The sequence below is a fragment of the Furipterus horrens genome, unplaced genomic scaffold (genome assembly GCF_987537825.1).
Source record: "Furipterus horrens unplaced genomic scaffold, mFurHor1.1.pri manual_scaffold_8, whole genome shotgun sequence".
Classification (NCBI taxonomy): domain Eukaryota; kingdom Metazoa; phylum Chordata; class Mammalia; order Chiroptera; family Furipteridae; genus Furipterus; species Furipterus horrens.
Genome location: NW_028327178.1, coordinates 102,596,665 through 102,624,177, shown reverse-complemented (window position 1 = coordinate 102,624,177; position 27,513 = coordinate 102,596,665). Strand labels below are relative to the sequence as shown.

General features: G+C 46.0%; 2 protein-coding genes across 5 annotated transcripts in view; one reads left to right on the top strand and one right to left on the bottom strand.

Moving 5' to 3' along the window:
- Positions 1–1,005: 1,005 nt before the first annotated feature.
- On the bottom strand, positions 1,006–17,045 carry DDX27 (DEAD-box helicase 27). The gene is made up of 21 exons (XM_090286546.1): positions 16,876–17,045; positions 15,059–15,205; positions 13,490–13,549; positions 13,092–13,254; positions 12,442–12,488; positions 12,230–12,316; positions 11,434–11,539; positions 10,924–11,097; positions 10,114–10,264; positions 8,834–8,933; positions 8,538–8,679; positions 7,658–7,811; positions 6,743–6,824; positions 6,456–6,633; positions 5,173–5,279; positions 4,877–4,979; positions 2,975–3,069; positions 2,756–2,879; positions 2,131–2,218; positions 1,466–1,540; positions 1,006–1,182 (listed from the first exon to the last, which is right to left on the bottom strand). Exons 1-21 carry the CDS (start codon positions 16,966–16,968, stop codon positions 1,164–1,166), a joined length of 2,295 nt encoding a protein of 764 aa, XP_090142672.1. The 5' UTR covers positions 16,969–17,045; the 3' UTR covers positions 1,006–1,163.
- A 5,649-nt stretch (positions 17,046–22,694) lies between these two features.
- Positions 22,695–27,513, top strand: part of STAU1 (staufen double-stranded RNA binding protein 1) — a 47,683-nt gene continuing 42,864 nt past the window's right edge. For all 4 annotated transcript variants that reach the window (XM_090286542.1, XM_090286541.1, XM_090286540.1 and 1 more), the window contains exon 1: positions 22,695–22,953. The gene's annotated coding sequence lies outside the window, so the exon portion shown is untranslated. The remainder of the gene's footprint in view (positions 22,954–27,513) is intronic.

Here is a 27,513-nt window from a genome sequence, read left to right as displayed (position 1 = left end):
TTGTTAATAGCTTCATGAGTCCTTCCAGAAAGAATCTATGCATATGCAACGCATGGCCCTTAAGGAAAGAAATACATAGCCCTGCATTTGGCTTTTTTAGCCTGATGACCTAACCTGGGGATCTTTCTGTAAACACAATACAGCCGCAGGTCTGAACCACATTCCAAACCACATTCCGTCTTGCAGGTATGCTGTTATTTACTGAATTAGAGTCCTCTGTTGGCAACTGTTCGGTGTAGCCTAAATGAATAGCTTTGAGCAGTCGTAAATGTGAGGGTGTGTGCTACAGATAGCATCATTTTTTAGCTGGGGTGGGGGTGGTCTATGAACTCCTTGAAATTATATGATATAAAGTACAAACTGTTTTCTCAAGAGGTGTCCCCTAGCTTCCATCTAATTCTCAGAGGGACCTGTGATTCAGAAAAGGATGAGAACCACCAATCTTTGGGGTAAAAGCTGTTGTTTTTCACCCCCAACAAGGAGCTAATTTATCCGGGGCTCCTGTCCCCTTTGAGCTTCCATCTCTCCAGTAGTGCTTCCAAACCACAGTGAAGACAGGGTATGGATTCTGGTAGCCCCTGGTTTCAAAAAACTCAATTCCCACCTGCAATGGGAAGCTAATCCATCTCTCCAAGCCTGTTTCTTTATCTGCAAAGCAGGGATAATACTTTCTGCCTCAAAGCGTGTAGTGAATTAAATGAGACGGTGCTCAGTACACAGAATGTCTGGTACACAGTTCATGCTAAATGATAGCGTTTAGTTCTAAGAGAGCAACAGAAGAGAGCTGCTAAGAATCCCTCACTCCACATCTAGCTTCTCTACAGGCACAAAGATACATTCCGAGTACCTATGGCAGCGCTGAGCTGGTGGATGGGGGGCAGACTGTGCTATTGAGAATTAAGACGGAAGGATAAAATACACAGATTGGTTTCTTACCCCTGTCCCCAAAATACTTCTTCCATTTGGTATGTTCTTTATGTAAATACTAATCAGCAAGAGAGGAGCTTTGGCTGACCAACTTTTTCTTTTTTAATGTACAAATGACACAAAGTTTTAAAGAATTTTTTTACAAATGGAGAAAAGACCAAGCCAGTATGACTTCCCACAAGCCCACAAAGAAGGGATCTGAGGGCCACCCCACGAACTTCTTCAGGCAACCACAGCTACTTCCTCCTCTTGTACCTATTAAGAAAATCAGAGTGCATCAGATATATGGGGAGGGAAGGAGACTAGACTGGGTGGTGAGCACACAATGCAACATACAGAAAATGTATTATAAAACGGTACACCTGAAACAATGTCATTAACCAATGTTACCCCAATACATTTGATTTTTTTAAAAATTGACAGTTAAAGACCAACCCCCAAGGCCAGAAAGGGGGAGGAGGAGATCCTTTCCCATGAAAGGTTTCATCTCCAATCTCTTAGGCCTAACCTTCGGTCTTCCAAAACTGCAAAACATTACCTGGAGTTAGACTTAAAGTTTCCTCTTCGTCTCTGGTGGGGCAAGCCTAACTGTTTCCTTTCTTCAAAGGAGGGGCTGTGGGTGAAAGACAGATGCTGAAATGGCAAGCTGCTGGGAAAGGGGGTGGTCTCACCCCTGCCCCAGCCAGCTCCCACAGAAAGCAGGAGCAACGGATGCATCGTTTTCAGGTCCTGAGGTTCTCGGCCTGTGTGTGTTTCCACCTAATACGTGTTTGTGGAAGTCAGGGCCCAGCTTTAAAACGACTGGAAGAGGCCCTCCCTTCTCATGTACAATACAGAAAACCACTTGGGAAGTGGTCTATCCCCACCCCTACCCAGGCCCACGGGACTGGGAAGAGGAGGAGGGGGATGACACATTCCCAAAGGCATGCCGTTGGGGTTTTATCACTCTCCTGAGGAAAAGCTCTTATTTCAGAACCAATAATGAGCCATTTTACCTCCAAGGCAAAAGGGCCTCAACACCCATTTCCTCCTGTTCTCACCCTGGGATCCATACATGGGCTGGTGGGAGGGCAGGCAGACAGAAGCCCTTGAAATGATACATGATAAGCTACAGGTAAATGAGAATCGGGAATGGGGAAGGAGGGAGAGGACTCACAGCCTTCATCAAAATACCAAGAGCTCTATGCTGACTTAAAATCCTACCCAGCTCGATACTGTTTCAGGGCCGCCTTGCTCGTGTTGGTCAGTTCTTCATCAAATACAGATTTCTTCACTGGCTTTTGCTTCTTGGCTGTGCACAGAGAGAATGCGTTAGACCTATCACCTTTGGCCTAAGCCCTGAAATCCCCTTAAGCTCAGGGTAATGGTTCCAAGTTCAGTGGATGCTCTGGACTGATGCTTTATAGACATGAAGGCAAAACCTCAAATTCCGGCAGAAAAGGGACAAAGAATGAGAAGTACCAGGTGTGAAGGAAACACTCCAAAGAATGATTGCAGAGTCCAAAGTGAAATGGACCACTTAAACCTGAAGTGGGCCAGAGACCATCTTCGCTTCATTCCACCCTCACCCACACCTCCAAGTGGCAACTGGTGAGGACTTAGGCTCCAGTGTCCAAAAGGCCTGGTTTCAAACCCTAGCTATTTCCACTAACCACAGTGTCACTTTACCACTTGGAACCAATAAAGGTATAGCTGTACACACTAGTACATACGTGTTACTCAAAAACTGTGGGCTCTTATCATCATCCCTCTAATTTCCTCCCTGAGCACGAGCACAGATTTCAGAGAACCTTCCTACCAGCTCCTGTGGGCTCCCCATATGCCTTACCAGGGCCCCTCGCTGGCTCCTCCTCAGGCATTGCCCGGGCTCGCTTGGCTCTGCGATTCCTCTTGGCCAGCCGCTCAGCAAACATCTGTGCCTTGAGGATTTCGAACTGGGACCTTTCCTCTGCCTGGAGAGGGGATAACATGTGGGTATGCAACAGACCAGGCAGCCTCAACCCATTCCACTGGGCAAGGGCCCGACTCCAGAGGGGAAGCAACTCACCGTCATCTCCTCCTTTTTCTTGGCATCCTTTAGAAACTTCTTCCTTTTCTTCTTCCCTCTCAAGGCCAAATCAAACTCTTGCAGAGCTTTAGCAACTGGGATGAGAAGAGAGTGTGAGGTTGCAGGTACTATTTTGTATCTTTGTACATTAAGAAGTGCACATATTTAACCCTGGCTGCTGTGGCTCAGTGGATTGAGCGTCTGCCTGTGAGCCAAGTGTCGCTGGTTCGATTCCCAGTCAGGGCACATGACTAGGTTGCACGTCAGGTCCCCAGTTGGGGGCGCAAGTGAGAGGCAACCACACAGTGATGTTTCTCTCCCTCTCTCCTTTCCCCTCTCTCTAAAAATAAACCAACAAATAAATAAATTATTTTTTAAAAAAAGAAGTGCACATATTTTATTTATTTATTTTTAGAGAGGGGAAAGAAGGGAAAAAGAGGGAAAGAAACATTGATGTGTGAGAGACATATTGATTGGTTGCCCCTCGCACATCCCCAACGGGGGACCTCGCCCGCAACCCAGTATGTGCCGTGACCGGGAATCAAACTGGCAACCTTTGGTCCACAGGTTGGCGCTCAGTCCACTGAGCCACACCAGCCAGGGAAGAACTGAACATATTTTAATATGGTACATAAGGGCTTCAAATGAGAAGCAGCAATCATGTCCTTTTCTTGGAGATTATCTCCATCTCACTAAATTGCTTGTTCTACTATTTCTCGATTAATCCATTTGAGACATTCATTATCTATCTACCTCCTGTTGTGACAGATGAGGATTTAGTTCACTTATTCCCCCGTATGCCTTCCCACAATACAGTTAAAACTCTATTTTTAACACAGACATGTAAGATACATACACTCTGTTATTTTGTCCCATCATATATAGACACTGTTTCTTAAATTGCTGGCGTACAACCTCTTTGGAGGGCAATTTTGTAATCCCTAACAAAATAATAAATACATATAACCTCTGACCTACTTTAAGGGATTTATCCTGCAAATCAAATATATTTGCTTTATTCTGAAAGGGCATCTGTACAGTTATTCACTACATGACTTGTTAATAATAGCAAAAGATTAGAACCAGTCTCAATGTCCCTCAATGGGGACAATTAAATAAATTATAATCAACCCATGTGATGAAAGATCACACAGCCATTTTTTAAGAGAAAGAAAAAAAGAAAAAGAAAAAAGAAGGTGCTATATATGTACCTATAGAAAATGATCTCCAAGCTATAAAATTAATTGAAAAAAGCAAGGTGTAGAACAATGTGTATTCGTTTGTTTTTTAAAAATAGAGAGGAAGGGGCTATCTAAAAATATCTTCCTAACTTTTTAATTGTGGCAAAATATATAACAAAATTTGCCATTTTATCCATTCTTAAGTGTACAAGTCAGTAGCATTAATTACAATCACAGTATTGTACAACCATCACCATTTTCTGTTTCTAACACTTTTTCGTCATCCCAAACAGAGGCTCTGTGACCATTAAGAACTCCCTCCCCTGACCCCTGGAAATCTCTATTCTACTTTCTCTGTCTATGGATTTGCCTATCTTGGTATCTAATGTGAATGGAATCCTAAATGTTCGTCCTTTTGGGTCTGGGTTAGCTCACTCAGCACGTTGTCATGGTTCGTCCTTGCAGCATGCACCAGAGCTTCGTTGTGGCTGAAGCATATTCCATTGTAGGTACGCACATTTTGTGTCTCCATTCACCTACTGATGGACATGGTTGCTTTCACCCTTAGGCTATGGTGCATGCTGCTGCTTCAGTGAGCACTGGTATATAAGCATTCATTTGAGTCCCTGTTTTCAATTCTTTGCAGTACAGACCTAGGAGTAGAATTGCTGCGTCCTAGGAATTCTATGTTTAGCTTGTTTGTAGAATCTCCCCAACATACTTTTTTCCTTCTTCTTCTCTTCTTTGGTCTGGAACCAGCTCCTCTCAGGCTCATGGTTCTGTGCCTCCTTCCCCTTCTCCAGGAGCCGCTTTGCTGTGTTGATCTGTGGGGACAGCAAGAGGGTGCCTGCCTTGGAACCGCCATCTGACAATATAGAACGTGGCGGCTGCAGGAAGCCACTGTCTGCAGATGCTTGGGGTGCTGATGATCTGTTTGCAGACACAGGATTTCAGAGGGGCTGATGCAGTGCGCTCACCCAGCGGTGCTGGGGACCAGGGCCCTCCGCCCGGCCTCACCTGGGCTTCCGACTGCTGCAGCTCTTTTTCTTCAGCCTCTAGCTGCAAAACCGCATACACGTCTTTCTCCATTTTCTCAATCTTGTCCCGAAATTTCAGGATGACATCTTAACAGAACAAAAAAGATTTTCAAATAAGGGTGAAGACTGTGTAGCTAATGAAAATAATGTAGATGTGTATTCAGTGACATAGAAAATTGGTTGTTTTTTTTTTTAAACGTGTGACTTCTCTGCTTAACCAGCCCCCACACTGGGCCAAAGGTTTCACGTTGCTCTTAAAATAAATTCCGAATTTCTAAGCACGGCCCCTGCCGACCTTTCTGACCTCCTGTCTCCCCCTGGCTCACCATGCCCTGGGCCCTCTGGCCTTCCTTCCCTTTTACTCTCACACGAAGTCTGTTCCTGACTCAGAGGCTTTGCTCTGGGTCTCTGCTTCGCACACTCTGTCGCCAGGCCACTCGTGGCCACCTCATTCTCATCAGTCAGAACTCATCTCAAATGCCATCTGTTCGGAGGTCTTTCCTGAACTGCATCTCTAAAGTGGTCACCTCTCCCCCTGTGGTTCTCAATCACAACTTCTATTAGCTTATTTATTATGTCTTTCTCCCACCAGAGGATCAGCTGTGTTTTTCCTGCTCTATCCCCAATATCTAAAATACAATAAGTAGCACCAGGCACGCAGTGGTACGCAGTAACTGTTGGCTGGTTGCATGAATTAAATGAAAAAAAAAAAAGATGTATACGAGTGGGAAAAAAGTCAGAAAGGATATGTATCTAAATACTACAGTGGTGAGTTTCTTGATGTACAGTTACATTTTTGCTCTTGTTTACTAATTTCCAACACCGAATATATACTATTTTTGTAACTTAAAAAAGGATGTGCGTTATATGACTCTATGGATGAGAAGAACAAAAAGTATGTAAGATACCCAAAAAGAATGAGTACTGATTTCCTCCCCACCCTCTGCCTGTCAAGGACTGGGGGCGCAGGAGGAAATCAGTGGGGATTTTGCCCTAAGAAGAGCTTCTCTTCTCAAAGGTTGGGAAATACCTACGAATGACGCACTCGGGTCACAAATCTGTCAGGAGTCTCTTTTACACACAGAGACTGAGACTCTGGGCAAGGTGAGACCTGCCCAGGGTCACTCGGCAAGGAAGTAGCAGAGCAGAGATTCAAACCTGGCTCCTGACTGCAAAGCTCCTGCCCTGTCCCATAGGGTCTGACCTGGGACCATGCCCCACCTACCCAAACTGCCCTGAGCTGCCGCAGCGGTGTCTGCTCACCTTGGGGAAGTATCCGGGCCTTCACAGGGGCCTTGGCGGCCTTCACGATCTCCTTCAGCATCTTCCGCTCCTCTTCTCCTGCCAGAGAGACGGAGCGCCCCGCTCTGCCGGCACGCGCTGTTCGCCCCACGCGGTGGACGTAATGCTTGATGGTGTTGGGCATCGTGAAGTTGATTACCTGGAAGGTCAAAGTAGACCATCAGTCATACCTGGGAGCTAGGGAGAACAGGGACACAAGGAGGCAAAAGACTCCCACCAAAAGTTCAAGGAAGATGGAGCCTGCTCACCGTTTTGACCCCCTCGATGTCAAGCCCACGGGCTGCCACATCTGTGGCAACAAGGATATCAATCTGTTCATCCTTAAAGCGCCTGGAAAGAGCCACAAAGAAATGTTCATTCAAATTCCCAACCCCAGTAATGCTCTGCAGGAGCCTGAGCCAGCAGAAAAAAACACAAATCCATTTGGAGTCAAGCAGCAGACTGCAGACTGCCATAGTGGGGACAGATCCTAAATGTCAGCCCATCGATATTTACACTCCCCCTTGGCCCAGAACGTGGAGCAAATATCATTTTGCGTACACCCCCTTATGCAATAATCCCTATACACATGAAAGTTTGGGAAACGCAGAGCTAGACTACAGGATGTAACATATGCAAATATCTCAGCATTCAAAGCAACTTTTCTTTACAAAACAATTCTCAGCTGATAAATTCTCAATGATAAACAGGGATAGGTGGGAGAGCGCTAAAGGGTCCCTCCTTGCCCACCAGGCTGACTCCGTTTCATGAGACTTAAATGAGGAGTCACATGTAAGAGCACACTGCACAGGGCCTGGCAAAGAAAATGGTCACGAAATGGCGGCCAGCTTTGATTCCAGCTCTCGTTCCATCAGACCCAGGTTTGTCCACTACTCTGGGGCAGCTACTGAGAATAACGTACGCCGAACGGTCCCAAGTCAGAATCTCCTGCTGCAGCCCAGCTCAGCAGCTCCCACGCTTGTGAGTGTCATCTTCCGTGAGACTACATAAAGTCAGGGTTCTGAACGTGTCTACGACATGACCTTCCAGGGCAGCAGTGCTACCTGCGTCCCTGCTATTGCTCTAACACAACTTCTGGGTATTTCCGCTTTCAAATGACAGGAGCCCTCTGTGACCTGCCCACAGAAGGGTGGATGGGAGCCAGCCCGCACCCCAAACTTTACCGGAGGGCCTCCAGCCGCTGTGTCTGTGACAGGTTGCCGTGGAGCTCGCCCACCTGCAGCCCCATGAGCCCCAGGAGGATGTGCATGCGGTGGGCCTGCTTCTTGGTCTGGGTGAACAGCATCACGTGGTCGGTGAAGGTCCTTGTCAACAGAGCTGCCAGGGAGAGAAGAGTGAGCCGGCAGCCATCGCTGAAACACGGTCCCTCCTTGGGAGAGAGGCAAGGTCCCTGCCCTTGTGAAGCTCATATTCCAGGGCGAAGAAAGAGAAGAGGGTCCCCGATTCCCGAGGGTGATAATTGCTGGTGAAAGAGTGAAGGGAGGGTGGGAAGGTAGCTTCAGCGCTGGTCTCTTTTACGCTGAATGACAAGGCAGGCTCATCCAGGAGAAGATTTAGGGGAAGCATCCAGGCCGAGGAGACAGCAAACAAAAAGGCCCCAAGGTCAAGCTTGTGGGTCTGAGAAAGTGAAAACAGGCGAGTGTGGCTGGAGCTCCAGGAGCAAAGGGAAGGAGGCAGGAAGGGGCCAGACACGAGGGTCTCACGGGACTCACTGGGGCGTGTGGGCGTTAGTCTAAGAGCAATGGAAGACTTTCAGTAAGGAAGTCATAGGGGCAAAGGCTCATTTGCAAACAATCATTTTAAATGATGTGCAGCACAGAGTGGATGACCAAGGGACAGGAGCGGAAGGACAGCCAACAGACAGCAGTGGCCTGGACAAAGGGCCGAGAGTGATGGAGTGAAGGAGCGGCGGCGCCGCGCGCTGGGTCAGAGGGAGCTGGGTGGCGGTGGCCCCAGGGCAGGACCCAAGTGCTCCAGCGTGGCACTCGTGAGGCCAGGGGGCTCAAGCAGCCCACCCTGCCCAGTCCCACCCCGGGCTTTCACCTGCCACGATGGCTTCCCGGTCCCCTTCCCGATTCGGCCGGATCCGGATGAATTCCTGCCGCAGGAAGGGAGCCACATCCGTGTTGCTGTTCACAAATATCCGGACGGGGTTCTTCAAGGAGACAGAAGCCAGATCTTTGACCTGCCGGGCACAAAGACAGGGATGCTCACCAGCCTGCCAGGGGACAGAGAGGGAGGCAAGCCCATGCTCACCCCAGGCACCTTCCCCCGCCCCAGCTGGGTCCTCTGCACTGCGTTCTCCGTTCACCCCACCCAGGAGATGCCCCACGGCCCACCTCCTCCGTCATCGTGGCCGAGAAGAGCATAGTCTGGCGGTGGTGGGAACACATTCGGATGATCTCCTTCATCTGCTCCTCAAAGTACTCATCCAGCATCCTGGTGAGCAGGGAAGGGAAGGAATCAAGAGAAGTCGCAGTGACACAATGAGGGGCAGAGGCCATCAGACAGGCAACGTTCTGATGCCATCGGTTACGTTGCAGGCTCCTTTACTCACCTATTTTATTAGCATTAACAAGGTTTCCTAAGAATTATCATTTGGTCACATTTGCTTAATCTTTCTTTTTTTGTTGTTTTGGCTGAATTATTTGCAAATAGTTGATGAATATGACATTCTAGGGGGCAGGCGAGGCACAACCGCCACACCAGCATTCAGGTAACGATGAGGGCGGCCAGTGAGGCGGGAAGGGGAGGGTGCGGCGGGGTGTGGCGGGGAGGGCAGGACCTGTTACAGACAGTGACCAGCAAAGGCGCGTCAGGTAATGACAACTGCAGCGGAAACCCGAGGAGGGAAAGGAAGTCATTCCAGGCTGACGGGATGGCAAACACAGAAATCCCAAAGTAGGCGAGTGCTGACGGGACTTATCGGCGGATGTCTTATGGGTGTGAAAATGAGGTGACAAGCGTGACATTAAGGATTTTGGCTGGAACAACTGGAAAGAGTGGGTTGCCGTTCACGGGCTGAGAAGAGGGAGGGAGGGGCCTACAGCTCAGAGCTCGGTTAATGTGCTATTCTGTCTGGAGATGCTGCAGTTTGAGAATAAACCTGAACAGGCCTTGGGGGTTTTGGTGGTCTCCTTTTCCTGTCCCCACCTCCCTCGTTCATCTAGTTCATTAAGATTTTATTCTGTCCAGTCGTGAAGGAAAGAGGTAAGCAGGTAGGGCACACAGGGGAAGGAGGAGAAGAGGGGGAGCCCCTCGTCACAGTAACAGTCTGTTTGTGGATTCCTCATGAAGCCCTGGCACCTAACCCGACTTCCTGCTTGAATCTTCAACACCAGGAGGTTGGCGCTCTTATCCCCTGCTTCCAAACCAGGAAACGTTTTGCTTTGAGAATCTAAATGTTTCCAAATCTCAGTCAGGAAGCGGCAGAGCCAGGATCTGACCTGCCTTCCCTGTTACCCATCACATTACAGAAAGAGAAGGAGAGCAGGATGATCTGGGCTAAGGATGGACCAAGGCCCGAACGTGAGCGGCTGGACTGGGAGAGCCATGTAGAACAACACAGGGTGGCAGGCTGCCATCTGAGGCTGCGGCCCTTGGGAACCCAGATGAGTACCTGTCAGCCTCATCCAGGATGAGCACCTCAATGCTGTTCAGGTGGAAGGAAGGGCAGTTGTGGAGGTGATCGATGAGCCGACCTGGGGTGGCGATGAGGATGTCAGGTGCCGCCCGAAGAGCTGCTTCCTGAGACTTCACGTCCAGGCCGCCTGCGAAGGAAGGAGCCCCACCAGGCAGCCAGCTCAGTCATTCACTGGCATCGACTTAGCCCTGCCACGTGTGAGGTCTCGTGCCAGATGCAGAGGAAACAGCAGAGAATACGACTGACAAAAAGGACCCACATGCATGGATTTTACAATCTGTTTGGAGAGACAAACTATTTCATTACAATTGTGTTAAATGCAAAACTCAAAAAAGATGACGACGGAAGGCACCTCAGATTCAAGCATCTAAGGACTGAGAGAAGCAGCTGCAAAACCGATGTCTTTCTACAGCAACCTTTGGTGTCCCGTGGCTTAAGGAAGGTAAAGGGGAGGTCAGGTAACACTACCATATAATACTATCAGAAGAACTCTGCCGCAAACAGAATTCATGCAAGGCAGAAATGATTTCCTGAATTTGTTTAGTCCCAAGAAAAAAATATTTTCATAATCTTGAATTTCATTCTGCAAGACTGGTTAAGTCTCAGTCAAACCCTCTCCCCTTCCCTTCCCCACTAACTACTATAAAGACACACTTCCCACTTTAGAAGTGGATTCAGTCACGTAAAGGCTTACTTGGCAACAGCCAACCTCAGAGGATGGGGCAAATCCATCCTCCACCCCATCACGGTGTCTCGGGGGCTGGCAGCCCTCGGCCAGACACTCACCCACAGCCAGGCAGGTGGTGATGTTGCAGAACTGGGCCAGCTGCTTGACGACTGAGTGCACCTGGATGCCCAGTTCTCGGGTGGGAACCAGCACCAGCACGCGGGTTACTGGAGCCTGGCGGGGTTTGTAGATTAGACGCTCCAAGACAGGCAGTGCAAAGGCAGCAGTTTTACCTGGAGACAAGGGCAGGAAGAAAGCAAGGAGAAGAGCTTCATTCCCTTCAGGAAGGCCCTCGTCAGAGGAGGAAAGATTTTATAAAAGGACATTCAGTGCAACGTTGTATATGAGTGCGGTTAATTATACAGTAAAAAAACAGTAAAATACTAAGCAAAGAGTACTTAAAGAAATAAAATAATATAGTAAGTTTTTTTTTAACAGGAGCTACTAAACAGAATATATAGTGTTATTGCAAACTGGCCTTTTGGTGAGTTAAACTAGAGCCTGTTTTAGGTTGAGCATCCTCCTTCTCCGCCCCATCCCACCCCCAGCCAAGTCCCTATCTTTTTTACCTGTCCCAGTGGCTGCACAAGCGCAGATGTCCTTCCCCAGCAGTCCCACAGGTATACATGCCTTCTGGATCGGGGTGGGCTGCTTGAAGTTCATGGCTGCGATGGCCTGAAGAAAACAGAGTTAGACAGAGGGGGAGGGGGAATCTCAGCACGAAACAAGGCAGGTTTCCAAACAACTGGTAATATCTTAGCCCATCCCAGTCATTCAGTCCACAAACATTTATTGTGCCTCCTGTGTGTGAAGCACTGTTCTAGGCACTGAGAACACAGCAGTAAACAAAAGAAATAAAAACTCTGACCTCAGAAATCTTACAACTGGATAGAAAAAAGCAGACCAAAAGCAAATACATATGGAGATAACTGCTATGGAGAATGGCAGAAGGGGAGGGCAGGGATGGGGAGGGCATGAGTGCAATTTATAGAGTTGTCAGGGAAGGTCTCACTGAGCAGCAGGTCCTGCGTAGAACCCTGAAAGGAGCAATGCAGGCAGATTTTTGAAAGAACCCTCCAGGCTGGGGGAACAATACGTGCAAGGTCCTGAGGAAGAAGATGCCTGACATGTCTGAGGGCCAGTGAGGAGGCCAGTATGGCCAGAGCAGAATAAATGCTAAGAGACATCATGAGAGCCCCCCAGAGGGGGCTGAGCCTTATTAGCCACAGGGAAACTTTCTGTTTCAGGAGGCTCTCTGGCAGCTGTGCGGACAGCAGAGTTTAGGGAGGCGAAGAGCCCAGTTTAGGAAGCCCAGTTCCAGGGCAAGACTGCAACAATCCCATGGTTGTCAAAAGAAGCCACTACCTTCAGAAGAGGGCGGGAAAGGTTCATGTCCTGGAATGAGAGGTTTTCATCATACTGCGAAGCATCTTCAAAAAATCCTCCTGCTTCCTACACCAGAAAATCAAAAGACGGAATGAGAACGCAGCAAAAAGGGCCCAAGAAAACAAACCGGCCTTCAGGTCCTTTTAGGTTGCAAAAACAAGCTGCACACTGTTTTCCAAGCTCACGCTCACCTGTCCTTTCTTCTTCTTCTTCTTCCGCTCCTTTACTTTGAGTGTGTCTAGGGAGAAAAATAGAGCTGACAGCCAGGGCTTATACTTAGCCCTTACAGTCTGCTGCTAGACACTGTCCAAGGCGCTTCATGTGGCTTAGCTCACTGAATCCACACAGCAACTCGAGGGAGCGACTGTCATTAGCCTTGTTTCAAAGGTGAGGTCCCTCTGTGGCAGTGCAGGTGAGGTCCCTCTGTGGCAGTGCAGGTAAGCGTCTCACCAAAGCCAGACAGGTAGCAAACTCGCCAAGTTCCAGAGACCAGCTTCCCAGCCACTGTGCTATGTTATGATACCCTGGCTCTCATCTCTGCAATACACATTTACGGAGCACCCGCGACATGGCTGGACCCGTCGGAGGTGGGATGTGGGGGACCTAGCACCCACATAAGTGTGAGTCACAGAGGTGCTGGCAGCTGTGACAGACTGGAGGCGAGAAAAAGAGTAAACTCTGCCTCCAAAGTACAGCCCTAACAAAATCCCAGGAAAAAAAGAGGAGCTAAAAGAAGATCTTAAATTGAACCGCGTAGAAGAGCGCAGGGAATCCTACACCGCAAGGGGGGACGTTTTCCAATGCCCTGTCCCTGTTTCTACAGCCCCACAGTGTCACCGACCTGCTTTGGTCAGTATGTTCTCTTCAGCTGATGAGTAGTCGGTCTCTGACTCTTCTTCTGAGCCTTCTTCCTCTTTCCCTTCACAGTCTTCCTCCTCCTCCGAATCCGAGCGCTCCTTTGCTTCTTTCTCCTTCTCTGGCTTCCCCGACTTGGCTTCCTTATCCTGGGGAAAAGAAAACGTGTATAATAAAGGTGACTCCGACCTTTAGGAAACCCAGAACCTACGGAGAGCAACGTTATCCTCCGTGGTTTCTTTGCGAATATTAACAACGGACACACAGAGAAACCCGCCCGCGCTGGCCAAACTCAGGCGCGAAGAGAAGCAGCAGCGGCGGGGTGGTGTCGAGGGCACGGCTGCGGGCCAGCGACGAACAGACAGGGCTGCTTTGCTTTCTCACCTCGGTTTTCCTTTTCTTTCGAACTTTCTCAATCTTCTCATCTAACGTAGTGGCTGCCCTCTGCAGACAAAAACACAGAAATGAAAAGAACATACATGTGGGGAAGAGACAGAACAAGGTTCCTCTGAGGGTCAGATCTCAGGTATTAATATAGGAAAGGGTGGTCTGGTCTTGGCAAGATTAGTCAATCCATTATTCACAGCCAAAAGAAACATTAAATAAGTGGTCTATTTGCTAAAAAAAAAAAAAAAAAAATTAAATTACCTGGAACGAATAAGAACATCCACATTTTAGAAGTAGTTTACCATTCAGAATAACACAATCACCAAAAGATGTCACATTATATCTGAATACTGCTTAGAAAAACTTCCTCCTGCCAATCAGACATAATTTAGCCTATTAATTAAAATGTTGAAACCCAAGCAAAGTCAGGTAATGCTGGACATTACCTGAAAGGGAAAGTAATGCAAAGCCCTCTTTCTGTTTGCTCAAAGCTGCCTGAGCTGCTAAGGCACTCACCACATTAACTACAGTTAAACGTGTAATTATTTGTCGAGTTATTTTCTACCCTGCTAGACTGTAAGCTTTATAAGACCAAGTCTTTATGAATAGGGGAAAAAAATCCTCTCAAGATGACCTTGAAAAGACAATGCTTTTTTTTTTTCTCCCTCCATTCAGAACAAGGACCAGCAGAGTCTGGATTAAACTGCTCTGAGTAGGCTCTTTGAAGGACATGAAATAGAAAATGACTTCCATGCATCCTCTAGCTTGTTAACCGGACTCAAAGAGAAGCATGGGTATCTTGGCAAATAAGCAGATGACAATAACATTCGTGGCAGCTTTGACTATGGTGTGGGAATAGTAAGGTCATATGAGATTACTGGCAAGTGACAGAGAATGACAGTATCTCTGGGACAGAGTCTAGCTATTAAAAAACGCCTTTACCAAGGGTGCCTGCTAGATTGTTCTTTCCTACAAAGGTTTCTTTCAAATATTCAAAACAAGGAGTGAACACCTACAAAAGAGACCATTTTTACCTTTTTTAAAAGTCTAACAATTTATATGTAATGTTTGGTATTTCTAAACCACTGAATTGGTATTATCAGGTTTCCTCTAAGACTTTTTTAAAAATATTTTTGTTTATTTATTTTTAGAGAGAGGGGAAAGAAGAAAGAGAGGGAGAGAAACATCACTGTGAGAGAGAAACAGTGATTGGTTGCCTCTCGCAGGCCCCCAACCAGGAACCTGGCTCGCAACCCAGGCATGTGCCCTGACTGGGAACTGAACCAGCAGCCTTTCAGTCCACCAGCCAAGAATGTGTTTGTAATTAAAGTCTGCAATAAATTTTGCAACATTCTGCACTTGTTTGGTTTTAATCAAGACTGTGGGTAATTTATGATCACTTCTCCCTAGCCCGTCAAAACTACACCACATATTTCCAAAGGAGTTCCAATATCTGCTGAATGTAAGCAGATGGCAAAAGGCAGTGAGCTCAGGGTCAGACCTCTTAGCACACTGTCCAACCGTAACAGCACAAGACCCAGAACTGCCTACTGCTATCAGTCTTACCTTCTTCTTGAGCTGGCTCATGACGTCGGCCATGGCCCAGCTGCCATCGTACATTCCCTCCTTCTCGGTGAAAATGAAGTCAGGGTTGAAATCGGCACTGCGGTTCTTCTGCAAGGCTTTCTGCTTTCTGCCCAGCACAATGGGCCCCTGAGAAGAGGGAGAAGAAGGGAGACTTCAGGACTGAGATGGGAGAATGCTAGAAAAGGAAGAAGAAAATGAGGGTTCCCAACGAGAGAAGAAAGCTCTACAAGGCAAAAAATGACAGACAGCAAGAAGAAACCAACCAATCTATAGCTGTTATGGGAAGCTTTAACACACCTCTCTCAGTAATGAGAGAGCAAGCAGACAAAAAAGTGAGTACATCTGTAAAAATGTGAACAGCACAATTATTAAGCTTCATTTCTATGAACATAGAGAGAGCACTGCACCCACCACTAGAGAATGAACGTTCTTTCTGAGCACCCACAGAATAGCTGCAAAAACCGATCATGTGGTAGACCTTTAAGCAAATCTTCAGTAAGTTTAAAAAAAAATCAATATTATAGAGATTCTGTTCTCTGACCACAATTCAATTAAGTCAGAATCAATAACCAAAATATAACTTTAAAAACCCAGACATTAGGAAATTGGAAAGACTGGCTGATCTATGGCTTCAAGAGGATGAACTGATAAAAAAAAAAAAAAACACCTGGACAACAAGTGCTGTACTGACTTTTATTCTTGAGTTAAACAAGCTCATAAGAATTCTGACCCTAACTTTCCTTATTAGTAATGATTATCATTTCTCAGGTACCTACTCTAACTATTGATAGTTGTACAGCACTTCATACTTGAAGTTTTGCATTATCATTTGCCATATTTGCTTTACTCCTTTTTAATAGTTTTCCATTCAAGAATTCTAGTTGCTAAGTGGAAATACACTGGAAGGGGGCAAGAGAGAGGGGGAGACCAAATAGGTTAGTACAATATCCTAGGTATCCAGGCACAAGATGGCAGTGGCCTGGACGAGGAGGGAAGCAGTGTGGATGGAGAGCGGGCGAGAAGCCTAAGAGAGGCTCCTAGATTAGCTTTCAGAACACTGGAGGGGAGAGAGCAGGAAGAAGCTGTCAAAAGTGACTCCCAAGGTTTTCGGCTTGAAATGGAGCAGATTGGGAGGGTTAGGGACAGAGACTAGAGTTCAACTTTGGGGCAGGTAATTTTGTGGAGACCATGGGACACCCAAATGGGGGGTGTCAGTAGACCCGAGGTCGCAGTGGGAAAAACACTCCAGCTGGATCTTTGAAGGCCGAGCCCTTTTTTCATGACACGGAACCCTTTTTAACTGCCACACTACTTAATGCTGTAGCTCCACCGCCACAGGAGCTTCCGGAGAGCGGTGCCCTTGTCCATCTTGTTCATTGCTATCTATGTCCGGAATGCCCAATACCAGGTGTAACAGATGGAAATATTGAATAAAATACTGGCGTAACGAACGAATGGATAACCACAGCTCCCCGAGCAGAAGCCAAGACTTGCTCCACCTCTGGATCTCTGTTACAAGGCTTGGATTAAATATCAGTTCAGTGAATGAGCGCTGCGTTCACCGAGGCGACGCGGAATGGCCCGGGTACAGTGCGGAGGGGAGGAAAAGCTTGGGGCGAGCAATCTGAGGAACCTCCGGGGGTCCCGGTGAGACTTTTCTGTGAACACAAGCCGGCCTTCCTGGCTGGGGGATGCTGAGGATCCGGGGGCAGGGGCAGAGGAATCGCAGGGAAGGGAAGTTAGTCAAGGGAACTTGACTGCCCGCTGCTGCGCCCCGACCCCCGATCGGCTCGTACCTCCACCTCCTCGTCTCCGGAGTCAGACTCGGGCTCCACGGGCACCTCGTCATCTTCGCCTATGGTGCCGATTAAACCCAGCTCTTCAAGCATGTTGCCCCAGCGGTTACTTCCGGAAACCAGCAAGGAGCGCAGGGCGCCGCTCGCTTTTCCGCGACCGTCTCGTCATCACTGCTTACATCACTTCCGTTTGGAAGAAGTCCCAGGCCAAGCTACCCCGCCCGAGTTCTCAAGTGCGCATGCGGCTATACGGGACTTAGTTTCTTGAGACAAAATCAAGGGGCGGGGCTTTGCCTTAGTCAAATTTCATTGTCTCGCTGCTCAGAAAACAGTGGGGCTCTGGCTGCTGCGGCTCGTGGGATTGAGCGCTGACTTGCCAACGAAAGAGCGCTGGTTTGATTCCCACCAGGGCACATGCCCGGGTTGCGGGCCAGGTCCCCAGCTGGAGGCGTGCGAGAGGCCACCGATCCATGTGTCTCTCGCGCAAAGATGTTTTTCTATCTATCTCTGAAAATAAATAACTAAAATCTTTTTAAAAAAAGCACACAGTGAAAACGTTGGGGTGTGTGAGGGTGAGAAAGTCCAAAGGGTTGCGTGGATAAGCTGTGTGTGTGTGTGTATGTACAAAAAATTGTGAAAGATAATACAATAAACGTTAGCAGTGATTGTCGCTTGGGTGGTAGAATTACAAGTGATTTTTTATTTTCTTCTTAGATATTTCCACAACATTTTCATAGAAAAAATAAGAATAGCTAAAACACTTATAAATGTTTACTATGTGCCAGTACTGCTCAGTTCTTTTCTATATATTAAGCAAATTAATCCTCATAACATCCCTCGCAAAAGTTACCATTACTATCGCCATTTTACAGATGAGGACAATGAGGCACAGAGGGGGTAGCAAGGTCACAGAGACAGTTAATAATTGAGCCAAATTTATAATCTACACAGTGGCTCCAGGGTTCTTAGGAAAGTAAGACACATGCTTTCCAGAAATCTTTCTTCTCGTTTCTGCTTGTGGAAACATTACTCTTAAATGCAGCTTGTAATTATTTCCTCTAGACAATGGTCCCTAAACATCACCTCCTATATGATGCCCTCCTAGATTGCCCATCCTCCTTCATAGACCTTTGCTCCTTCCATATCAACACTTTCTGCTTGCAACAGACGTGTAGTTGTACCACAAAGTAGGTTCAATTGTCTTTTTTAAAACCGCTTTAAAGTGTACAATTCAGTGGCATTAATTACATTCACAGTGTTATAAAACCATCACTACTGTATGTCTCTAAAAGTCTTTCATGGGCTTAAACAGAAACTCTGTACCCATGAAGCAATAACTCCCCATTCTTTCTCCCCAGTCCTTAGTAACCTCTTATCTACTTACTGACTATGAATTTCCTATTCTAGATATTTCATGTAAGTTGCGATATACAATAGTGATCCTTTTGTGTCTAATTTCACTTAGCATACTGCTTTCAAGTTTCATGTGGAAGCATTATCAGAATTTCATTATGGATCTTTGTTGTAGGTCTATACCACATTTTGTTTATCCATTTTTCTGTTGATAGACACTTGGGTTGTTTCCACTTTTTGGCTATTGTGAATACTGCTACAATGAACATTGACATACAAGGATATATCTGAGTCCCTCTTTTCAGTTCCTTTGGGTATACGTGTATACCTAAGAGTGAAATTGCTGGGAAATTCTGTTTACCTTTTTGAGACACGATTTTACATTCCCATTAGTAAGGTATGAAGGTTCCAGTTTCTCCACATCCTTACCTATATTTGCTATTTTCCTTTTTCTTCTTATTATAGCCTCAGATCTATTTTAAAGGTGGTTGTGATGGTGGCAAGTTTCATACCCTGGATTCAGACACAGAGTCTTGTGAATGAAGAACACCTACTGCTACTTCATTGAGTTTTATTTCGTAGACCAGCAATTTTCAACCTTTTTTATCTCATGGCACACATAAAGTAATTATGAAAATTCTGCAGCACACCAAAAAATATATTTTTTGTCAATCTGACCAAAAAATAGGTATAATTTTGATTGATTTACAAAAAATAATAGTAATTACCTATCCTTTTTTCTCCAAAGTGACTTTTTGAAAAATCAAGTGCCTATATTTGTATATAAGGATTTCTGGTAACAAAAATTAACCAATCAGATTCAGCCTTACTATGCAATGTGACCAATAAGATTAAACTGCATTGTATGACCTATATATTTATGATTTGAGAGGACATTCACACTTGGCAACTATTGTTGTGTTGGTTGTTATTATTTTTAAATTTGACAATCTAAAGGAAAAGAGGTCAGTGCTCCTGACTAGGCAGGTATTGCATGTTTTGAGAATTTTTGCGGCACACCGGTTGAAAATCGCTGTCGTAGAACAATATTTCTTTACCCACAGATCCTAATGCAAGACATAACTCTCATAAATACAATACTCTGTCATAAGCACATAAACACAAATCTTTTCACACAATTACAGGGGCTCCGTTGTCTCCTGAAGTCCATTCAAGCATCCCGAGTGAAATCCCTTGTTCCAGACAAGGGACAGCAGAGACTTGATCTGACTAAACTTCTGTCCATTACTCTTCACTTCCTCCACCGCTACCTAGTTCAAGTCACTCCCTTCTCTCAAATGGACATCTGCACTAACCTACACTGGCCTCCCTGATTCTACTCTTGCCTCCCTTCAATCCATTCTCCACACAACAGAGAGGTCTTTTATACCTTTTTTAAAAAGATTTTTATTTTTAGAGTGAGGGAAAGGGAGGGAGAGAAACACCGATTGATTGCCTCTCTCACACCCCCAACTGGGGACCTGGCCCACAACCAGGAAATGCCCTGAAGCGGAATCAAACTGGCCACCTTTTGGTTTTCAGGATGATGCCCAACCACCAGGGCCACACCAGTCAGGGCTGCCTCATTTTGAAAGAGATGATACAAACCCAGATTATTATGAAACTGTAAGAATGTACGATAAAACTGAAAACAGAAGAGAGAGAAAAGAAAAACAATTTGAAGGTTTAATACTCCTTGTTTTTGAAAATGACTCTGAACTCTCACTTTGTATAACCAAGGAAGTAGTTAGAGGCATGGGTTAGCCATGGGGCTGGCTGGAGTTCAGGAGTAGGTCGCTGAGATTTGTTTTCCCTCTATTTGTACCTAGAGACTGCCAGTCATATTCTCTTCCGGGGTCATAAAGATGTCTTGACTCTTGCCAAATAATGAAAGAAGTATTTATTTTTCTTTAGAAAGAAGACAGAAGTAATACACTGTAACTATTAAGTAAGTTACACTAAATTCTGTGTGTTCCTTCCCAGATGATAAATTATGTTTATTTGTAACAAGGAATGGGAACATGCAAAGCTCATAAACGCCCTGTGAGAAGTTTTTATATAAAAATTAATGTATTTATTAAAAATAGGAAACAAAATGAGCTATTGAGTCATGAAAAGATATGGAGGAAACTTAAATGTATACAGTAGTAGTCCCTCTCTATATCGCGGTTCACTTATCGCAGCCTCACTGTATCGTGGGATTTTTTAAAATACAGTATTATATTTAATTACTTATTACGGATTTTTTGCTATATCGTGGGATTTTGCGGTACTGTATACATATGTTGTTAAAGTTACGTAGGTTTAAGAGTGTAGAAGATGTTTAAGAACATAAGTAGTGTTTATAAAAGTGTGGAAAAGGTTAATAAGGGACTGGGAAAGGTTAATGAGGGACTGAGAACGGTTTATAAGTGTGTGGGAAGGGTTTATAAAGCCTTAAAATATATATAAATACTAAAGTAAATGTAAGGTTCTTACTTCACAGATTTTCACCTATCGCTGGGGCGGGGTCTAGAATGAAATACCTGCGATAAGTGAGGGAATACTGTATTACTAAGTGAAAGAGGCCAGTTTTAAAAGACTATCCTGCCCCATTCCAGCTACGTATATGACATCTTGGAAAAGGCAAAACTACGGAGACCATAAGATCGGTGGCTGGGGTGAGGGGGAGGGGAATAGAATGCTGTAAGGATGCCTGACCCTGGAATGACAGGTGGTCAGTCACTAACAGGAGCAGATAGTAGCCTGGATTGCTCAGAGCATCACACTTAGGACATCACAACACTAAGGAGAGTCGTATCGCTCTTCAGATGGGGAAGATGAGACAGGTATCAAGCTCTACTAATTTTTATGATTTCTGGGTAAGATAGGAAATCATTGTTCCCATTTAACTAAGGAGGAAACAGAGGCCCATCTATACCAAGGTCCAAATCATAGTATAAAAATCCAAAGTTTGGATTTGAGTGATCTCTCCCTCAATGTATGGAATAAGGGAAGAAAATTAAGACTGGAAGTCAAAAGCTCATCGCCTGAGTCCTCATGGAGGATAGTAAAATGGGTCAGAACAGCACCTGCTACCTTTACACCTTTGAAGAGGTTTTATGATTGTGCAGGGGCCCCAGCTTTGGGCTTAGGGAAACACCTCCATGTTCGTTCCTTTACTCAGATGAGCTATGGGATCAGCCAGCTTGGAAGTTATAAAGAAAAAAAAGCCATGGGATCAGCCAGCTTGGAAGTTATAAAGAAAAAAAAAATCGCCTTCAGCGAATATTCTGGACATCAGAATATTGTTTAGTACTGTCTTGGATGGGCGCTAAAGGACAGTGATTGACTGTTACTGATGTCCTGAGATTCAGTTTCAGTGAATTTACAAGAAGCAAATTAAAGAGGCCTGGTCCACGGAAAAGTCCTTTGGAGCTGAGGAAAGGTCCCAAAGCGTTGATGGCAGAAGCCCCTTCAGTCACAGCACCTTATATTATGAACGTATGCAAATTAAACTGTATTGCCTTGGAGAGAAAGACTGAGCTACAGTTGGATTGAGAGAGGGCAGAGAGAGAGAGAAAATAAACTTTTTCAATAGTGGGGAAGCAGTTCTGACTGGTGTGGCTCAGCGGGCGTCCTCCTACAAGTCGAAGGGCTGGATACCTGGTTGGGGCGCGGAAGAGGGAGCCGATCGCACATGTTTCGCTCCCTCTTTCTCCCTCCCTTCCCCCCTCTCTAATAATAAAAATAAGTCAAAAAGAAAAAAAAAAAGTGGGGAAGCAGGCCAGAGGAGGGCTGGACATCTGCGGTTCCTTCACTCAGTTTCCCGGATGTCTCCCAAAGTTGCGTTCTTCTTGACTGTGAGTCTAGAGGTCCAAGAGTCCCCATCCTTAAACCCCAACATCTCATAGAAGATGGCTGCTAAAATACACTTAGTTTATCTAGAGCTGGTTGAGAGAAATAGTAATCTGGCACTTCTCGCCTTTTAACTCACTATAAACGCTACTTATTTTATTTTTGTGTTTTACAACCTCACTAGAACGGATGCTCCATGAGGGCAGGGATTTTTGTCTCTTTACCACCATATTCTTAGCTCTTTACCCACGGCAGGCGTTTAACAGATAGTTACGAAAGGAGGAATTGAGAGAAAGAGAAAAAGGAGGAACTGAGGTGGGGGAGACGAAGGACGGAGAGGAAAACCGGAAGGACGGTCGGGGGTGAGGAAAGAAGGAAAGGCCAGCCCCGCTTCCCGAGGGCGGCCCAGTCACACCTCCCAGCTGAACTACAACTCCCAGCAGGCCCCAGGGAGGGACTAGGCGGCTCAAGCGAGACCAGCTCCCAGCCCGCTACGCTCCCGGCGTGCCTTGCGAGAGCATTTGCCGCCGCAGCGCTCGCCGGAACTTGTGGTCCGGATCGCGGGCGGGGGGTGGGGCCGGACAGGGAGGCAGGAGGGGGCTGGGGGCGGGCACAGGCCCCTCCCTCGTCACTTCCTGCCGGGCTGCGGGCGCCGGAGCGGCTCTCCAGCATTTGCGCCCGGGGCGGCCGTGTCTGGTTCAACTATCCCTTCCTCTGACCCTCGGCCCGGCGGCGCCCGCCTCCTCCACGGCCACTCCGACTCTTCCTTCCCGCCGTTCCTTCCCTCTCTCCCTTCTTCCTTCCTCCTTCTCCTTCTCGCCTCTGCCGCCGCCGCCGCCGCCGCCGCCCGGGACCGCCCGTGAGGGGACGAGCTCCGGCAGCAGCCAGGTGAGGCGGCCGGGCCGGGCCTGACGGGGCCCGCGCGGGCGCCGCGGCCGCAGGGAGGTGGGCGGTGAGTGGGGGACTAGGCCTCGGCGGGATCGCGCACCCGGCCTCTTTTCCCGGGCCTCCCCTCCGCCGCGGGGCCTTCCCGGAGGAGGCGGGTCCTCCCGCGCCCCCCTTGTCGGGACGCCCCGCGGCCTGGACCCTGGTCGCTTCCAGTCCCTCCGCCCCTTGTTGGGGCCAGAAACAGGTGCCACGCCGCCTTTCCTCATTCCTCCCCGCGCGCGGGGATGCCGAAGCTGTTCCCGTGGCGGGGACAGAGGGTCTCTGCTTCAGGTTCTTCAGGTCCGCGGCACCTACATTTCCCCTGCGGGGTCTGGAGCCTCGTAGTTAGGAGCCCTGGCCAGGTGTCCAGCGCGGGTGCAAGTCCCAGGTGTGCGCCTTCGGGCAAGTCACTTAAACTCTTTGTGTCTTGTTTGGGAGAACGGGCTGATGCCTTCCCTGCCTCTCCAGGCTGGGAAGGTTCGGGGAATTGGGGCGTGCAAGGCGCTTATCAAAGTGCCAGACCCACAGCGTGTCCCGTTAAAGCGTCTGCATAATTTCTTACGTGATATTAAGCTATAACTTCGTGGGTAAAGTGGAGCGGAGTGGACCCACCTCCCCGTTCGGGTTCCCTTAGCGGCAGAAACGTTCAGCGTGCCCGCCCCCGGCGCCGGTTCATTGTTTGGGGTGGTTAATATCCGAAAGGGGTGTACGTTTAACGGGGACGCTGTCAGTCGGCCGTCCGAAAAAGATGCTGTTCTTCCCATCTCCTCGGCTGGGCCGGCTGACTGCAGGGCTTTCACCAGCTCCCCCTGTTCCTGCCGTCATCCGGTTTCTTGCTGGCGTTCCGTTCCCCGGAAAGTTGCTGGCGGACGCTTTCCTGGAGCTCGGCGAGCCTTTTCGGGGCACTTGCTGCGCGTCAGGCTCTGGAGGGGGGTGCACGAAGCTGGAAAATGTCTGTCCTGTCCTGCGCTACATCTCTAACTTGTAACTTTTTTTTTTTTTTTTTTTACTGCAGCTGTGCTTTTATTCCCTCCTCCTTGTTGGCCGCCTTTCCTTTTCAGCCCTTGCCCCACCTCCGTGTCGCACGATTGCTTATGTGGAAGTTTTCGGCTGTTCCGGTGGAGATGTGTGTGTGCTTCAGTCCGTTCTGCCCCTGTTCCCTAGCTGTGGGGACGTTTTTAAGGTCACGCTTTCCTTCTGCTTGTAGCTTTCATCGTTTCGAGGGCGATGAAAAGAGAGTTAAACTAGTTTTTTTTTTTTTGGTTCATTTTGGACTTTCAAGAATCGGTGTGCTTACCCGATGGAAATTACATTGCTGCTTGTTGAAGTAAAAACTAAAAATACAGTTGGATTGTTGAGGGAGCGGTTTCAGTCTTCCTGCTGACAGGTGGGATTTATAAAGCAGCAACTCTAAGGACCGGGTTTCTTTTAATTCTGTACTTAGTCGTTTAGGTGTACCCTTCCTTAAGGAAAGGCGACTCACGGAGGTTCAGATTTACAAAAGGTTGAGAAGTGTGTGTGTGTTCTGTTGAGTGATTCTCCTGTACTTGGGGTTATTTGAAGTAAAAATTTTAAAACTGTTTTGATTTACACCCATCTCTCAGTAACACATAATGCAAAGTGGCCTCCCTGTTTTTGACATTTACTTAGAATTTCGTGCCACACAGTCTTGCCATCATTTGTAGTTTAAAATCTTTGGATGACTCTCTAAAAACACCCAAGCAACGGAAGACGTAATTGAAAATTGTAATGTTTGGGAAATGATGTTTGAATATTGCAGTAGATACGCTAGTGTAAAAAAAAAACTTTATTATGGAAAACATACAGGAACTGAGTGGTATAGAGAATCCGCATATATTGGTTACTTAGCTTTGACAATTGTTCACTCATAGCCAGGGGTCAGCCTTGTTTCATGTATTAATGTAATACCCTCTCCCCGGGACTGGGTATTTTGAATCCTGAACATATAATTTTACCAGATTGCCCTAGACTCTGAATTAGTCACAAAATTTACTTTTTAGTAGAATCACAGTTCTCATTTCGTTTGTTGGGCGTCTCGTCTTTATTACGTGATTATACAGTAGGGAAAAAATGTGCAGCCAAACTAGCTCTTGATTCAGTGCTTACTCCGTTCAAAGTCATATCCAAAAATACTTCCTTTCTTCTTTGTGTACAAAAGCAACAATTCTTGAGCTATTAATGACTGTAATTGAAAAGCAATCAGAAATACAGACATCCTAATCCTGTTTTGATGGAGAGACCTATATATGTTAAACCTCTTTTAATGGAGAATAACTGTGTCAAAGTTAAACAGCAGTTAATAATTCATAATAATAACTTTTGAAGTTTCTGTACAGTTCTTGTGTAAATATGCTGCTATCACCTAAGGTTAAGAATTAAGCAAAGAAGTCCTGACCAGCATGGCTTTGTTGGTTGAGCGTCGTCCTGTAAAGCGAAAAGTTGCTGGTTCTGCTCCTAGTCAGGGCACAAGCCTGGGTTTTGGGCCAGGTCCCCAGCTGGGGGCATTTGAGAGGCAACCAATCCATGTTTCTCTCCCTCTTCCTCCCTCCCTTCCCCTCTCTAAAAATAAATAAAATTTTTTAAAGAATTAAGCAAAGAATATTTGATTTCAAAACTTGTTAGAATTATTTTCCTAAGACCCCCACCTCCCTAAATTTCTATTTACAAACAAATTTAGTAAGAATTCATAGCATAGATATTCACGTTTTTCTTTCTCTCCTAGAATGGAAGTTGATAGGAATATTGTTTGTCATTATTTTCACATTTCGGGTCATGAACAGTTTCCAGCTTTTAGACCCGTCACATTGTTATTTCAGTCGTGTGGGTTTGTTTTTGTGCTTGATCAGGCACAGTGGAAATGTATGCTGTGTTTCAGTTATTACACCCTAGGAGATGGGGAGGGTTATCTGTATCTCTTAAAATTAACTTAGGAGGGAAAACCGAATTTCGTGTCTTAAGAGAGGACACAAAATGGATTTTATTTTAAAAGATGCTTTGTACTTCCCAGTAGGCTTCAAGTAAAACTTTTTATGTTTTCGGAATCGTTACCATAAATACTGTACAGTTTGTTCAGGCTAAATTGCTCTCTTTTAAAATTCATCCAGAAAAGTCATTTATGTATACAGATTACCTTAAGTTTAAAAATGAGCATGACTCAGAATTCCCTCCCCTCCTCCAATTCTGAAGTCTAATCATTAACATTATTCTGGGTGTAATCATTAAACATGGGACTGTCCTGTGCTGCTTCATCCAAAGTCTGTCCCCCATAAAACAGTGAAGAAGTATTTAACGTGGGAGGCACAGGGTGGGACTCAGCTTGTAGGGCAACTTGCTCTGATCCCTTTTACTGAATGGAGTGCGAGCGGAATTCACCAGTATGAAGATGAAACTTTCATGGAAAAGTTATGTTTTTTGTTGGATGTCATGGGGCCTTGTTTTTATTATTATTATTATTTTTATTGATTGATTTTAGAGAAAGGGGAAGGGAGGGGGAGAGAGAAACATTGATTTGTTGTTCAGCTTACTCTTTATGCATTCATCGGTTGATTTGTGTATGTGCCCTGACTGGGGATTAAACCCTCGACCTTGGTGTGTGGGGTCGACGCTCCAACCAACTGAGCTGCCCGGCCATAAGAGCTTCCAAACTGGATCATCTTATTTGTTGTCCATCTTAATGACACAGAATTGCTCTATTTGGAGAAATGTAAACTCTTCCCCTCAAATGAGATCTTTTGGCATTGCTTTCTTTCTCAGAATGGGGTTTTGGAGCCTTCAGAAGCTTTTAGAGAATTTTATGACTTTTTTTTTTTTTTTTTAACTAGACCTATGACAGGTTGTTTTAAGTTAACTTCTGGTGATGGAGACCTTTGGGGTTAATGTGCTTCTGGCGTAATTTTCTACCTGAGCTTTTCCTTAAATAAAACTTTATCAAAATCAAGACTGTAGCATTTATGCTATTCCCCAAAATATAATTTACAAGTTAGAGATTGAACTATAAGAAGATCTGGTTGCTTTGGTTATGTTTACCAAATATTTCATTATGATATTTTTCAAATATATAACGAAGCATAAAGGGTTTTAATGTTACCTCTGTATTTATCAAACACACTCTGCTATTAACATTTTACTACACTTTATCATGTCTGTTCCATCTGTTCATCTTTTAATTTATTAATCCATTTTATTTTTGATATGCTTCAAAGGAAATTGCAACATCAGCTCATTAAATACTTGAGCAGGCATATTTACCTCAGTTAATTTTAAATTGAGACAGCTCTGGAAGGTATTCCTAGATCTTTAAAAGATTTGTTTCCACTTTTGCTTTGACTCCAGAAGTCTTTGCTTTTTAAAGGAAATTGTTTAATGAATTTTGCACCAAGGTATGCTTATCGGTAAATCAAATATTACACAGCTTGACTAATGTTGATTAAATCCTATGTTCTCACCTACTGAAGGGAAAATAGGGTTATAATATATAGCTGTGTTGATTTTAAATGCCAC